Raw genomic sequence first — 14,097 nt, forward strand, 5'->3', positions numbered from 1 at the left:
TTAATACCCCACTGTCAATATTAGACAGATCAATGAGACAGATAATTAACAAGGATATCCAGGACTTGAACTCAGATTTGGGCCAAGTGGATCTAATAGACATCTACAGAACTCTCCACCTCAAATCAACAGAATATACATTCTTCTCAGCACCACATCACACTTATTCTAAAATTGACCACATAATTGGAAGTAAAACACTCCTCAGCAAATGCAAAATAACAGAAATCATAACAAATAGTCTCTCAGACCATAGTGCAATCAAATTAGAACTCAGGGTTAGAAACTCACTCAAAACTGCACAACTACATGGAAACTGAACAACCTGCTCCTGAATGACTACTAGGTAAATAATGAAATGAGGCCAGAAATAAATAAGTTCTTTGAAACCAATGAGAACAAAGACACAACGGACCAGAATCTCTGGAACACATTCAAAGCAGTGTCTAGAGGGAAATTTATAGCACTAAATACCCATGAGAGAAAGCAAGAAAGATCTAAAATTGACAAACTAATATCACAATTAAAAGAACTAGAGAAGCAAGAGCAAACAAATTCAAAAGCTAGCAGAAGAAAAGAAAATCAATGAATCCAGGAGCTGCTTATTTGAAAAGATCAACAAAATAGATAAACCAATAACCAGCTTAATTAAGAAGAAAGGAGAATCAAATAGATGCAATAAAAAATGATAAAAGGGATATAACCACTGATGTCACAGAAATATAAAGTACCATCAGAGAATACTACAAACACCTCTATGCAAATAAAGTAGAAAACTTAGAAGAAATGGATGTATTTCTGGACATATACACCCTGCCAAGTCTAAACCAGGGAGAAGTCAAACCCCTGAATAGACCAATAAGAAGTAGAAATTGAAGCAGTAATTAACACCCTACCAACAAAAAATTCAAGGACCAGATGGATTCACAGTCAAATTCTACCAGAGGTGCAAAGAGGAGCTGGTACCATTCCTTCTGAAACTATTCCAAACAATACAAAAAGAGGGAATCCCCCCTAACTCATTTTATGAGGATAGCATCATCCTGATACCAAATCCTGGCAAAGACACAACAAAAAAATGAAAATTTCAGGCCAATATCACTGATGAACATTGATGTGAAATCCTCAATAAAATATTGACAAACCAAATACACCATTACATCAAAAACCTAATCCACCATCATCAAGTCAGCTTCATTCCTGGAATGCAAGTCTGGTTCAACATATGCAAATCAATAAATGTAATCCATCATAAACAGAACCAATGACAAAAACCACATGATTATCTCAATAGATACAGAAAAGGCCTTCAATAAAATTAAACACCCCTTCATGCTAAAAACACTCAATAAACTAGGTATTGATGGAACATATCTCAAAATTATAAGAGCTACTTCTGACAAACCCACAGCCAATATCATACTGAATGGGAAAAAAACTAGAAGCATTCCCTTTGAAAACTGGCGTAATACAAGGATGCCCTCTCTCACCACTTCTATTCAACATAGTATTGGAAATTCTGTCCAGGACAATCAGGCAACGGAAAGGAGTAAAGCATATTCAAATAGGAAGAGAGGAAGTAAAATTATCACTGAGTGCAGATGACATGATTGTATATTTAGAAAACCCCATCATCTCAGCCCAAAATCTCCTTAAGCTGATAAGCAACTTTAGCAAAGTCTCAGTATACAAAATCAATGTGCAAAAATCACAATCATTCCAGTACACCAATAACAGAGAGCCAAATCATGAGTGAACTCCCATTCACAGTTGCTAAAATGAGAATAAAATACCTAGGAATACAACTTACAAGAGATATGAAGGACCTCTTCAAGGAGAACTACAAACCACTGCTCTAGGAAATAAGAGAAGATACAAAACATTTTATCTCATGGACAGGAAGAATCAATATCATAAAAATGTTCATACAGCTCAAAGTAATTTACAGATTCAATGCTATCCCCATCAAGCTACCATTGACTTTCTTCACAATACAGCATGGTACTGGTACCAAAACAGATATATAGACCAAGGGAACAGAACAGAGGCCTCAGAAATAACACCACACATCTACAACCATCTGATCTTTGACTAACCTGACCAAAACAAGCAATGGGGAAAGAATTCCCTATTTAATAAATGTTGTTGGGAAAACTGGCTAGCCATATGCAGAAAACTGAACTTGGACTCCTTTCTTACACCTTATAAAAAAATTAACTCAAGATGAATTAAAGACTTAAACATAAACCCTAAAACCATAAAAACCCTAGAAGGAAACCTAGGCAATACCATTCAGGACCTAGGCATGTGCAAAGATTTGATTAATAAAACACCAAAAGCAATGGCAACAAAAGCCAAAATTGACAAATGAGATCTACTTAAACTACAGAGCTTTTGTACAGCAAAAGAAACTATCATTAGGGTGAACAGGCAACCTACAGAATGGGAGAAAAAAATTCCAATCTATTTATCTGAAAAATGTCAAATATCCAGAATTTACAAAGAACTGAAACAAATTTAATTTACAAGAAAAAAAAAACAATCCCATCAAAAAGTAGGCAAAGGATACAAACAGAAATTTCTCAAAAGGACACATTTATGCAGCCAACAAACATATGAAAAAAAAAATTATCATCACCAGTCATTAGAGAAATGCAAATCAAAACCACAATGAGATACCATCTCACACCAGTTTGAATGGTGATCATTAAAAAGTAAGGAAACAATAGATGTAGAGAGGATGTGGAGAAATAAGAATGCTTTTACATTGTTGGTGGGAGTGTAAATTAGTTCAACCATTGTGAAAGACAGTGCAGGAATTCCTTCAAGGACCTAGAACCAGAAATATCATTTCACCCAGCAATCCCATTCCTGTATATATACCCAAATAATTATAAATCATTCTACTGTAAAGACACATGCACACATATGTTTATTGCGGCACTGTTTACAACAGCAAAGACTTAGAACAAACCCAAATCCCCATCAATGATAGACTAAATAAAGAAAATATGGCACATACACACCATGGAATACTGTGCAGCCATAAAAAAGGATGAGTTCAAGTCCCTCACAGGGACATGGATGAAGCTGGAAACCATCCTCAGCAAACTAACACAAGAACAGAAAACCAAACACTGCATGTTCTCACTCATAAGTGGGAGTTGAACAATGATAACACATAAACACAGGGAGGGGATCATCACACACTGGGGCCTGTTGGGGGTGTGTGGGGGTCTAGGAAAGGGATAGCATTAGATGTAGATTAATGTAGATGACAGGTTGATGGATGCAGCAAACCACCATGGCATGAGTATACCTATGTAACCTGCACATTCTGCATATGTACCCCAGAACTTAAAGCATAATTTAAAAAAAGGAGGCTGGGCGCGGTGGCTAACACCTGTAATCCCAGCACTTTGGGAGGCCAAGGTGGGTGGATCACGAGGTCAAGAGATCGAGACCGTCCTGGTCAACATGGTGAAACCCCATCTCTACTAAAAATACAAAAAAAAAAAATTAGCTGGGCATGGTGGTGCGTGCCTGTAATCCCAGCTACTCAGGAGGCTGAGGCAGGAGAATTGCCTGAACCCAGGAGGCAGAGGTTGCGATGAGCCAAGATCGCGCCATTGCACTCCAGCCTGGGCAACAAGAGCGAAATTCCGTCTCAAAAAAAAAAAAGGAGAACTTCCTAAAAAATGTGTATATATATATATGGTCTTTCAAATAATCTACTACCTTAAGATAATCACAAACATGAAGAAAGAATATATAGTTAAGACTGAGAAACTGCATGCACCTTCTGACTATTATTCCTCTCCCATGACTAGGTTTTTCTTTCCTGTTATTTTTGAAACATAGTTCCAAATCTTAATCCAAGCATTCATTTTTCTCAGAAACATTTACTCAATTAAACCAACTGTGAGAAACAATATACAGGATATGTACAAACTCTCAAGTACAAAAGAAGAGTACAATTGCAGTCCTTCAACTGAAAAAAAATAGAAACACTGTGAATGGCTCATTAAATCACTTATAGTTCCTTTGGTCGCTCACTCCTCTCCACAAGCATTCCTATACACCAATAACAGACCTAAAGAGAGCCAAATCAAGAATGAACTGCCATTCACAATTGCTACAAAGAGAATAAAATACCTAGGAATACAACTAACAAGGAAGGTAAAGGACCTCTTCAAGGAGAACTACAAACCAATGCTCAATGAAATAAGAGAGGACACAAACAGATGGAGAAACATTCCATGTTCCTGGTTAGGAAGAATCAATATTGTGAAAATGGCCATACTGCCCAAAGTAATTTACAGATTCAATGCTATCCCCAGCAAGCTACCAATGACCTTCTTCACAGAACTGGAAAAAAACACCTTAAACTTCATATGGAACCAAAAGAGAGCCCGCATAGCCAAGTCAATTCTAAGCAAAAAGAACAAAGTGGGAGGCATCACACTACTGGACTTCAAACTATACTACAAGGCTACAGTAATCAAAACAGCATGGTACTGGTACCAAAACAGAGATATAAACCAATGGAACAGAACAGAGGCATCGGAGGCAACACAACATATCTACCACCATTCGATCTTTGACAAACCTGACAAAAACAAGCACTAGGGAATGGATTCCCTGTTTAATAAGTGGTGTTGGGAAAACCGGCTAGCCATATACAGAAAGCAGAAACTGGACCCCTTCCTGACACCTTACACTAAAATTAACTCCAGATGGATTAAAGACTTAAACATAAGACCTAACACCATAAAAACCATAGAAGAAAATCTAGGCAAAACCATTCAGGACATAGGCGTAGGCAAGGACTTCATGACCAAAACACCAAAAGCATTGGCAACAAAAGCCAAAATAGACAAATGGGACCTAATCAAACTCCACAGTTCTGCATGGCAAAAGAAACAGTCATTAGAGTGAATCGGCAACCAACAGAATGGGAAAAAATTTTTGCAGCTTACCCATCTGACAAAGGGCTGATATCCAGATTTTACAAAGAACTAAAACAGATTTACAAGAAAAAAACAAACAAGCCCATTCAAAAGTGGACGAAAGATATGAACAGATACTTTACAAAAGAAGACATACATGAGGCCAACAATCATATGAGAAAATGCTCATCATCACTGGTCATTAGAGAAATGCAAATCAAAACTACATTGAGATACCATCTCACGCCAGTTAGAATGGCGATCATTAAAAAAGCTGGAGACAACAGATGCTGGAGAGGATGTGGAGAAATAGGAACACTCTTACACTGTTGTTGGGAGTGTAAATTAGTTCAACCGTTGTGGAAGACAGTGTGGCGATTCCTCAAGGACCTAGAAATAGAAATTCCATTTGACCCAGCAATCCCATTACTGGGTATATATCCAAAGGATTATAAATCGTTCTACTATAAAGGCACATGCACATGAATGTTCATAGCAGCACAGTTTACAATAGCAAAGACCTGGAACCAACCCAAATGCCCATCAATGATAGACTGGACAGGGTAAATGTGGCACATATACACCATGGAATATTATGCAGCCATCAAGAACGATGAGTTCGTGTCCTTTGTAGGGACATGGATGAACCTGGAAACCATCATTCTCAGCAAACTGACACAAGAACACAAAATCAAACACCACATGTTCTCACTCATAGGCGAGTGTTCAACAATGAGAACATATGGACACAGGGAGGGGAGCACTACACACTGGGGTCTGTTGGGGGAAATAGGGGAGGGACAGCGGGGGGTGGGGAGTTGGGGAGAGATAGCATGGGGAGAAATGCCACATATAGGTGAAGGGGAGGAAGGCAGCAAATCACACTGCCACGTGTGCACCTATGCAACAATCTTGCATGTTCTTCACATGTACCCCAAAACCTAAAATGCAATTAAAAAAAAAACAGAAACAAAAAACCCACAAAACATAGCCCTGTGATCAAGAAAAGCAATATTTTAGATATTCTGAACGTCACTTGCCGTGGTATAGTGCCTGTGTGCACATGTGTGTGCATGCACTATTTAGCATCCCTTATTTAAATAATCACTTTTAAATTTAATTATCATTTTTGTTCCCAAATTCTGTCTTGATCATGATGGAACTCAATTTAAAAATATTTTTATTTCACACGTAATTTAGTTCTTTGAAATGAAATAGAAAATACAAAAAAAAAATGCCCATTAAATGAAATAGAAAATACAAAAGATGGCCCATTAAAATTACTTGGAATAGAAAAAAACTGGTGCTTTATCTTTAAAATAAAGAGAAAATGATGCGGCACAGGCCCCAGATTGTTTCCGTGAAATGATAGGATATTACTTGTTGTATCTGCTTCCTCAAGAAACAATAAATATTGAATGGGTCAATGCTTTCCAGAAATGAGACCAAAAATGCAAAGAAAGACTGACAAATTGGCAAGAACCACTTTCCTATCTTTGTTTGAAGAGGATCAACCCAGAAGTTATTTTATTTCCAAGTAGCCTGTCTCTTACTGACAACAGAAATCCTTTGCAATATTTAAGAACTGGCGTTTCTTGTCCCTTCTCTTTTTATCTTTTGTCTTTCAACTGGAAAGAGTCATTTCAACCAGCGGATTAATCAACTCAAAGACAGATCCTCACACAAAGGTATGTACCTGGAAATACTAACTGAAGAATTTTTACTTTGAATATTAAATTTTTTCTCAGACTTTTCAAGATAACATTTCATGAGCTTTTTTAGGACATTCATTATCACCAAAAACATAAGCACTTTATGTAAAATTGTAAGTCATTAAACATACTAAATTTTGAAAACTTCTGTTATTCACGTCAGAGTAAAGCATTCATGTTGGGCATTGCGGACAACCAGTCCATCCAAGTACACAATTGACTTTTCCCCTTGATGTTCCTTAAAGTTCTTGAAACTTCATAAGGATAGATTATTCTCAGATGTACTCTAAAAGAGGGAATTGTTCTATAGTATATTTTTATCATTGGTTTTTCTATTGTTTTTCAAACTTCTCATAAGAATGGATCATGGGAACAGTAATCCTTAAAAGAAAGAGCCACACCCACATACAACTGAATATCCAGTGAAATTTTGTCCATAGGATTCTTTCAAGACTTGCATTGCTCGGACAATACACTCAACCTACATGGAGAATTGACTGTCAGGAAACCACTTGCACAATGGTGCATGGAGTTGCTTTCCCAGAACTCAAGCTATCATGTACTTGACATTTGTTACAAATTTTCAGCCAATTGAGAATAAAATACCTGGTCATCTCCATGTTCTCTGATTTGGTGTTTGATCCACCATATATGGATTTTTGGAAGCACTTTGAGACCATACATCACAGACTAAATTAATTTAGTAGAATGTTGCTAACACTAGGAGATATATAATGAGACTCCTTTTTTCATAGACTACATCAAACAGAGTAATTTATTTCTTATGTTTTTGAGATATCCCAAGGAATTAAATTTATAACACATGATCTAGTTAATATGTTAATATTGCAAACAGAAATCTATAAAACAATGTACCTGCTATTTAAAAATACAAAAGTATTCAAATGTAAATAATTGTATATTTCAAAGGAATTACCTCTAAAGGCAAAAACCGTAGTTACAAAAGCTTCTATTGCTAAGGAGAATTTGACTTCAAAATAATGGGCTAGTTTTTATTTTTGTAATACTGAATCCAAAATAATGTGAAGCAAATTTTCTAAAAATGCTACAGTAGTAATATCTTTACTACATTATATCCATGTGTCGAGAAATTTTAAATAGTACTTTTTAATTTAAAAAATCATACTGATTACCTATTCTGCTTACTTTCAGAGGCAACCATAAGGATGAAATCACTGACTTTGATCTTGGGCCTTTGGGCTCTTGCAGCATGTTTCACAGCAAGTATCGTTAATCGCAATCACACATCTTTATACTCTTCTCATTAACCATTACTTCAGATCTATTTTTACATTAATAATATTACCTTTTCTTAAATATTAGTAACAATTACACATTGATGAAACACTGTTCTAGTGTTTAAATTTAAAGTATAATTTAATTTAAATACCTGCATATTGGGAAGCTCAAATCTATAATATCAGATTGCATTAAACAGCTATATAAATGTAAATTCCTGTGCTCTAGCAATTACACAGTAGGCAAAACCACTGTAAAATGAGATTGTTTAGTTGTTCTTAACATATGAAGTCACCTAACTCACTTACTGAAAATATAGTATTAAAGTCCTCAGCCAAGCCTGAATAAGAGTATCCCATAATGGGACCTGGGAAGGTGCATTTTGCAAAGGATTTAGGAGAATCCTTGTATGCTAAATTTTGAGGAAATAATAAACATTTATAATAACACCTAGCATATATTAAAAACTAGGTTAAAGAAAACTACATTCATTGTCCTCAACCTAGTTTTTCATTTTAGAACATTCTAAATATCCTACAAAATTACAAAGAATTTTTTAATGCGTATTTTTTAAAGTAACAGAATGAAACTCAATTTGAAAGGAGGAGTAGATTAATTCCAGTGTTAGAAAGGGGAGATTAATTCCAGAGTAACTTCTCCCAAAGTACCATAAAATCTATTAGATCAAATGGGAAAACATGAAAGCTGATTTTTTAGAAGACTGTGACTTCCACAAAGCAGGCAACCTACAATTATATCATTCTTAAACATGAAACATAAAATAATGCCTCTCTCCTACTTTTAAAAAGTTGAATAAAAGCAGGACATTCTGAGACGACTGAAGTATTCTGACTTTGGCCATGTTACTGCATGCATTATGGGTGGACATAAGTTTTGATAAGTCAAAAACATACTGGCATACATTAAAGATTATGTCTTAATGACTTCATTATAAAGCTGATTTTCAATATTTTTGTGTCCTCAGAATAAAAGAGAAAAACATTTTATTATTTTAAAGTATCAGGCTGTTATTATACAAATAATAACTTTTCTATAAGATACATTTGAAAAATAGAGCTTTCCAATAATATAAGCAGTTTAAATAGAAATGAGCCTTTTTCCAAATTATGTGATTCATGATGATTAATAACTACTGAACATTGGAAATGTGAAAGGTAACATGTCCTTTGCATATATATATTTGTAGATAGTGTAAGTAGTCATATTCAACCTGTCACCTTTTGAGTGTTTTCTCTGTTATAGGTAATTTTCCAAATGTATTACATTCGTTATCTTTTTCAATCCTCAAAGCAAGTCTATTTATAGCTCCATTAAAAAACAAATAAATTTAGATTCAAAGTATGCATGTCTTAGCACGATTATTTCTAAATTTAATAATATAGGAGATTAATATTAGTTATAGCCCTTTGAGAGAGTAGTGGTTCTTCCTAATACAGTATTTTCATCATTTTTATCATTTTACTTTAGCCAATTGTGGAAAGGGAGCTAATCGCTGTGACTGAGTTAAGAGATCAGGAAAATAACAGATATTTACTACAAAGATTTTTCATTACATAATATTTAGATCAACATCAGGATATCTTTAAAAAGTTACTTTCAGCTAATTTTTTAATTGTCTCAACAATAAAAATGTGTGAAATAGTTTCTCATACTAAGGATTTGTTTTCTTGACAATAAAAAGTCAAATTCTGAACTTCCACATACGCTGACTAGTCTTTGGATTATCAGCCCTTGGGTCAAACACTCTCCATAATACCACAAACTATCACTAGCTAGAGAAGACAAACATGAGGCTGGTCCCACAGAATTGCCTTGGAATTTTTTATTTGTTCGTTTCATTGGTGATATGAATAAAAGTTTTGCTGGCATGTTAAGGGCAGAGGCCAAGTTGAAGAGCAAATGGGAAATAAGAACTAGTGTTGGCAAATATAGAATTCCCTTTCATACAGCTTTGCTTTGAAGGAAAGAGATAAGAAGAAAGTCACAACAAGGGTATTGGTGGTTGAAACTAATTCTTTTATAAACAGAGGAATTATATCAATTGATATTTATTTCTCAAATTATGTCTTTAACCTCTCTGCACATGTTAGGTTAAAGGGGCAAGAGTAGAATCAAGAGGTCATATCAAGGGGCTGTTAGAGTAATTTTGGTAAAAATAGTGACAGATTAGTATGAAAGCAAGAGAGATGATAAGAAGTGTTTACATTTAGAATTCTGGGAGCAGGATGCGGAGCTGATAGGATAGGGAGAAAAAACTGAGTTGAACGTAAGTGACAGTGATTTTCTAAAGAAAATGAGCCAACTAAAAGGCAGATATTAAAGTTTCAGAAAGTAAAAGGGAAGACTGACAGAGCCACATCCCTGAGAAAAGAATTATGAAGAAAAAGAAACTATCTAGCTATCAATGACTTCATGGTTGTGTGGCCAGTAAATCAGGGAAGTTCATTTCTAATTGCCTGCAATATCTTGGTGAAGCAGGAGGAAAGCCATCTTGGTGGGGTAGATGAGAACTCAGGATGAGGAAGAAAACGATGATAAAACTGGCATCACACTTTGGGAGGCCGAGATGGGTGGATCACGAGGTCAAGAGATCGAGATCATCCTGGTCAACACGGTGAAACCCCGTCTCTATTAATACAAAAAAAAATTAGCTGGGCATGGTGGCACGTGCCTGTAATCCCAGCTACTCAGGAGGCTGAGGCAGGAGAATTGCCTGAACCCAGGAGGCAGAGGTTGCGGTGAGCCGAGATCACACCATTGCACTCCAGCCTGGGTGACGAGAGCGAAACTCCATCTCAAAAAAAAAAAAAAAAAAAAAACTGGCATCAATGTAAAACTACAGGCCTCTGGAGAAGTGGGAAGAGATAATCTAAAATAATCCTCAGAAAAGGATTTCAGGCAGCACTGAAGGTAACTAACTTTCTGATGGTACAGTGCTTGTGACATCTTCTATCATTGTTAAGAATCTGGAATTAAGAATTCAGGAGAGAGATGGTTTATGGTAATATTAAAGTTTAGGATTACCAAGGATAATGGGCAGCCAAACAAATACGTGAAGGGACTGAGAACCACAAGAAGTGAATGTAGTTTTGTGTGCTATATAAACTATCTGCTCCAAGCAACCTGGACTTCTTGCCGTCAGTAGAGTGAAACATCATCCTTACTCCAGAACATTCATGTATTTTCCTTCTATTTGGCATGCCCCCTCCTGATTTCATATTCTTTCAGTCTCTTTAAGGACACCACACTCACCCAACCTCTATATGCCAGACGCAGAACTCAAATAGTGGCATGAAACCCCAGAGACTCATTCTACTCATTCTACTTCCCATTAAATCTTATTTATCACACCTTGTATTGTAATAGTCAGCCTGTAGATTCATAGAAAACATGCTTGTACCTCTGGCAACCTGCCACAGCTCCTATATTAGCTCATTGCATGAAATAGGCAAACACATGTGTTTCACAATTTATTAATGTTCAAAGCCCAAAACCACCCCGAACTCTTGAATTAGACATAAAAAGGCCTGTTTTTCCCATGCTACCAAGGCACTGATTTTCATTTGAAATTTGGAATGACAGACTGCACTATAGGCAAAGGATAAGATTTTGCTCACTATATATTTTTTCCAGTCAATACTATCCCAGCTTTCATTGAGAGCCTAGGTATTCGGAGGGCAAAAGAGAAACTTTTTTCTTTGAAATAGACTTTCAGACATCATAACTTAGATACAATAATTTCCTGTTGCTCAATAACAAATTACCACCAATTAGTAGCCTTTAAGAACTTACTATTATCTCACCTTATTTAGCCATAACTCTGAGCTTGACTAAAGTGGCTTCTCTGCTCAGAGTCTCACAAGTCTGAAAAGGTGTGTCCACTGCTGTATTTTTTTTTCTGCAGCTCAGTGTCATTTTGTAAGCTTGTATGGTTGTTGGCAGGATACAGTCCCTTGGTTGTTGAAGTCCCTACTTTCTTGCTGCCTGCGAGCCAGGGGCCACTCTCAGCTCCTATAGCCAGTCTGCCATGTACTTCCACATGGCCCTCTCCACAGGATGACATCTTGATTCAAAGCCCAGAGAAAAATATTTGCTGCAGTTTCAAATCTCTCTGATTTCTTCTCTCTCTGACATTGTAGAATCTGTTTTAAAAGGACAGCATGTGCCAGCAGGGAGTAGAAATCTTGGGGCCATCTTAGAGTTCTCCCTATCATAGAAAGAATTCACCGTTACATTTAACTGTGAAATATCTGATTTAAAATTATTTACTTCTTTTTTCCACAGCCTGGTGAGAGTCAAAGAGGCCCCTGGGGACCATATCCACCTGGACCACTGGCTCCTCCTCCACCAACTTACCCTTTTGGACCAGGATTTTTCCCACCACCCTATGTTCCAGGGAGATTTCTACCACCCCTTCCTCCACCCTATGTTCCAGGGAGATTTCTACCACCCCTTCCTCCACCCTATGGTCCAGGGAGAATCCCACCATCCTCTCATCATCCCCCTTATCGCCCAGGTTATCCACAGCCACCATTCCAACGAAGACCCTCTCCACCTGGACCTCTATTTTTCCCTGTAAATTCTCCAACTGATCCTATCCTCCCTACTTTGGCACCCCAAATACAAACAACTCCAAAAGAAACCATTACCACCACAGAAGATACCATCACCCTTATGACTACTGCTGCTACTACCAAAAATAAGAATTTCAACACTACTTCGAAGAGACTATTAGACAAAATCACTTCCATTATTGGATGAGAATGAAAAATTCCAAAGCACTGAGTTTTTGAGAGAAATATCTTAAAGAGAAATTGTGAAACAATCTCCAAAAACTTTTATATTAATAGGGAAAAATAAAGAATTGAGCAACACTATGAAGTCTCCACTGTTATCAGAGCCACCAGTTTACCCCTCAGTTATGTCACCTAAACAAATTTTAGTGCTACCAGAGGCTGATCTTGTCTCCCAAGGCCAAAAAAGTAAGGAAAAATGCAATAAGACACTGGGACTTGAAGTTTAGGATTATGAAGTTAAAAGAATAGCCCACCAGATGCCCTCTTCAGTATAGCAACCCATCATACAATTACAAAGCACAAAATAGGATATTAATAGACACTAAAATGAAAACACCTTAGCCCTCACCATAGCCTGGCCCAAAGAAATTCCTGAGTATCTGATCACTGCTTATAAATAGTTGCGGAGAAGAAACACAATTCTAGTAAATCTAAATATCTGAGAGATGAAACACAAGTCTTCGAATTTGATATGAAAATCTTTTTCTATGCTAGGACAGAGATAAAAGATAGGTTCAGATGGCAACAAGAAGAATATGATGGCTGAGATTTCCAAGTTTCTAATATATCTATTCGTTGACATTTCAATCAGAAGTATTATGATATGACTATTTAGGAAATGGCCTCATGATGTCATCAGAGCTTTATCTTTCCATGCTTGACTTTTTCCTTCAGGACACTTAACTTCCCACATTGCCATCAAACACATAAATTAAAATCTCTCAAGACACCTAAAGTAAGCACAAAATTTCTGTATGTATTTAATGCTTTCCTTTTTTGTTTCCTCCCTGGAAAGGGTCTCACTCCTATCACCCAGGCTGAAGTACAGGGGAGCAATCACAGCTCACTGTAGCTACGCCTTCTTGAGTTCAGGAAATTCCACCTCAGCTTCCTAACTAACTGGGACTACAAGTACATGCCACCACAGCTGGCTAATGTTTTTGTATTTTTAGTACAGATGGGGTTTTGCTATATTGCCCAGGTTTCTCTTTCACTTTTGAGAACCTACCAGGATACAGGAACTGTTTTAGTAGCACAATAACAGCAATACTGTAGGTAGTCAAAGTATAGTCTTCATGGAGCTTATCTTATGTACAAAATGATCTAGAGAAAAAGCGTTCAAGGCAAAAGAGATCAACCATGTAAAGATCTGAAACAGCAATAAATTTTGTGTATGGGAAGAGCCAATGAAAGTTAATATAGTTCACACTCACAAAAGAGGAGAGTGGAAGTAGATGATATGAAGAAGGTAGAGAAAAAAACATCATGAAGGGATTTTTATTTGGAACTTTATTCTACATGTTATGGGAAATCATCATAGCTTCAAATGAAGAAACAGCATTATCTGATTAACATTTT

The 14,097-nt window shown here is 36.5% G+C and overlaps 1 protein-coding gene across 1 annotated transcript; it reads left to right on the forward strand.

The window, feature by feature from the left end:
* The first annotated feature begins 6,558 nt into the window (after positions 1-6,558).
* Positions 6,559-12,727, forward strand: SMR3A (submaxillary gland androgen regulated protein 3A). Its single transcript, XM_012473396.2, has 3 exons — positions 6,559-6,637; positions 7,835-7,902; positions 12,227-12,727. Exons 2-3 carry the CDS (start codon positions 7,849-7,851, stop codon positions 12,701-12,703), a joined length of 531 nt encoding a protein of 176 aa, XP_012328819.2. The 5' UTR covers positions 6,559-6,637; positions 7,835-7,848; the 3' UTR covers positions 12,704-12,727.
* The last annotated feature ends 1,370 nt before the right edge of the window (positions 12,728-14,097 follow it).

Source organism: Aotus nancymaae, unplaced genomic scaffold (assembly GCF_030222135.1).
Source record: "Aotus nancymaae isolate 86718 unplaced genomic scaffold, 86718_ANA_hifiasm-v0.15.2.pri h1tg000006l, whole genome shotgun sequence".
In the NCBI taxonomy this organism is placed as follows: Eukaryota; Metazoa; Chordata; class Mammalia; order Primates; family Aotidae; genus Aotus; species Aotus nancymaae.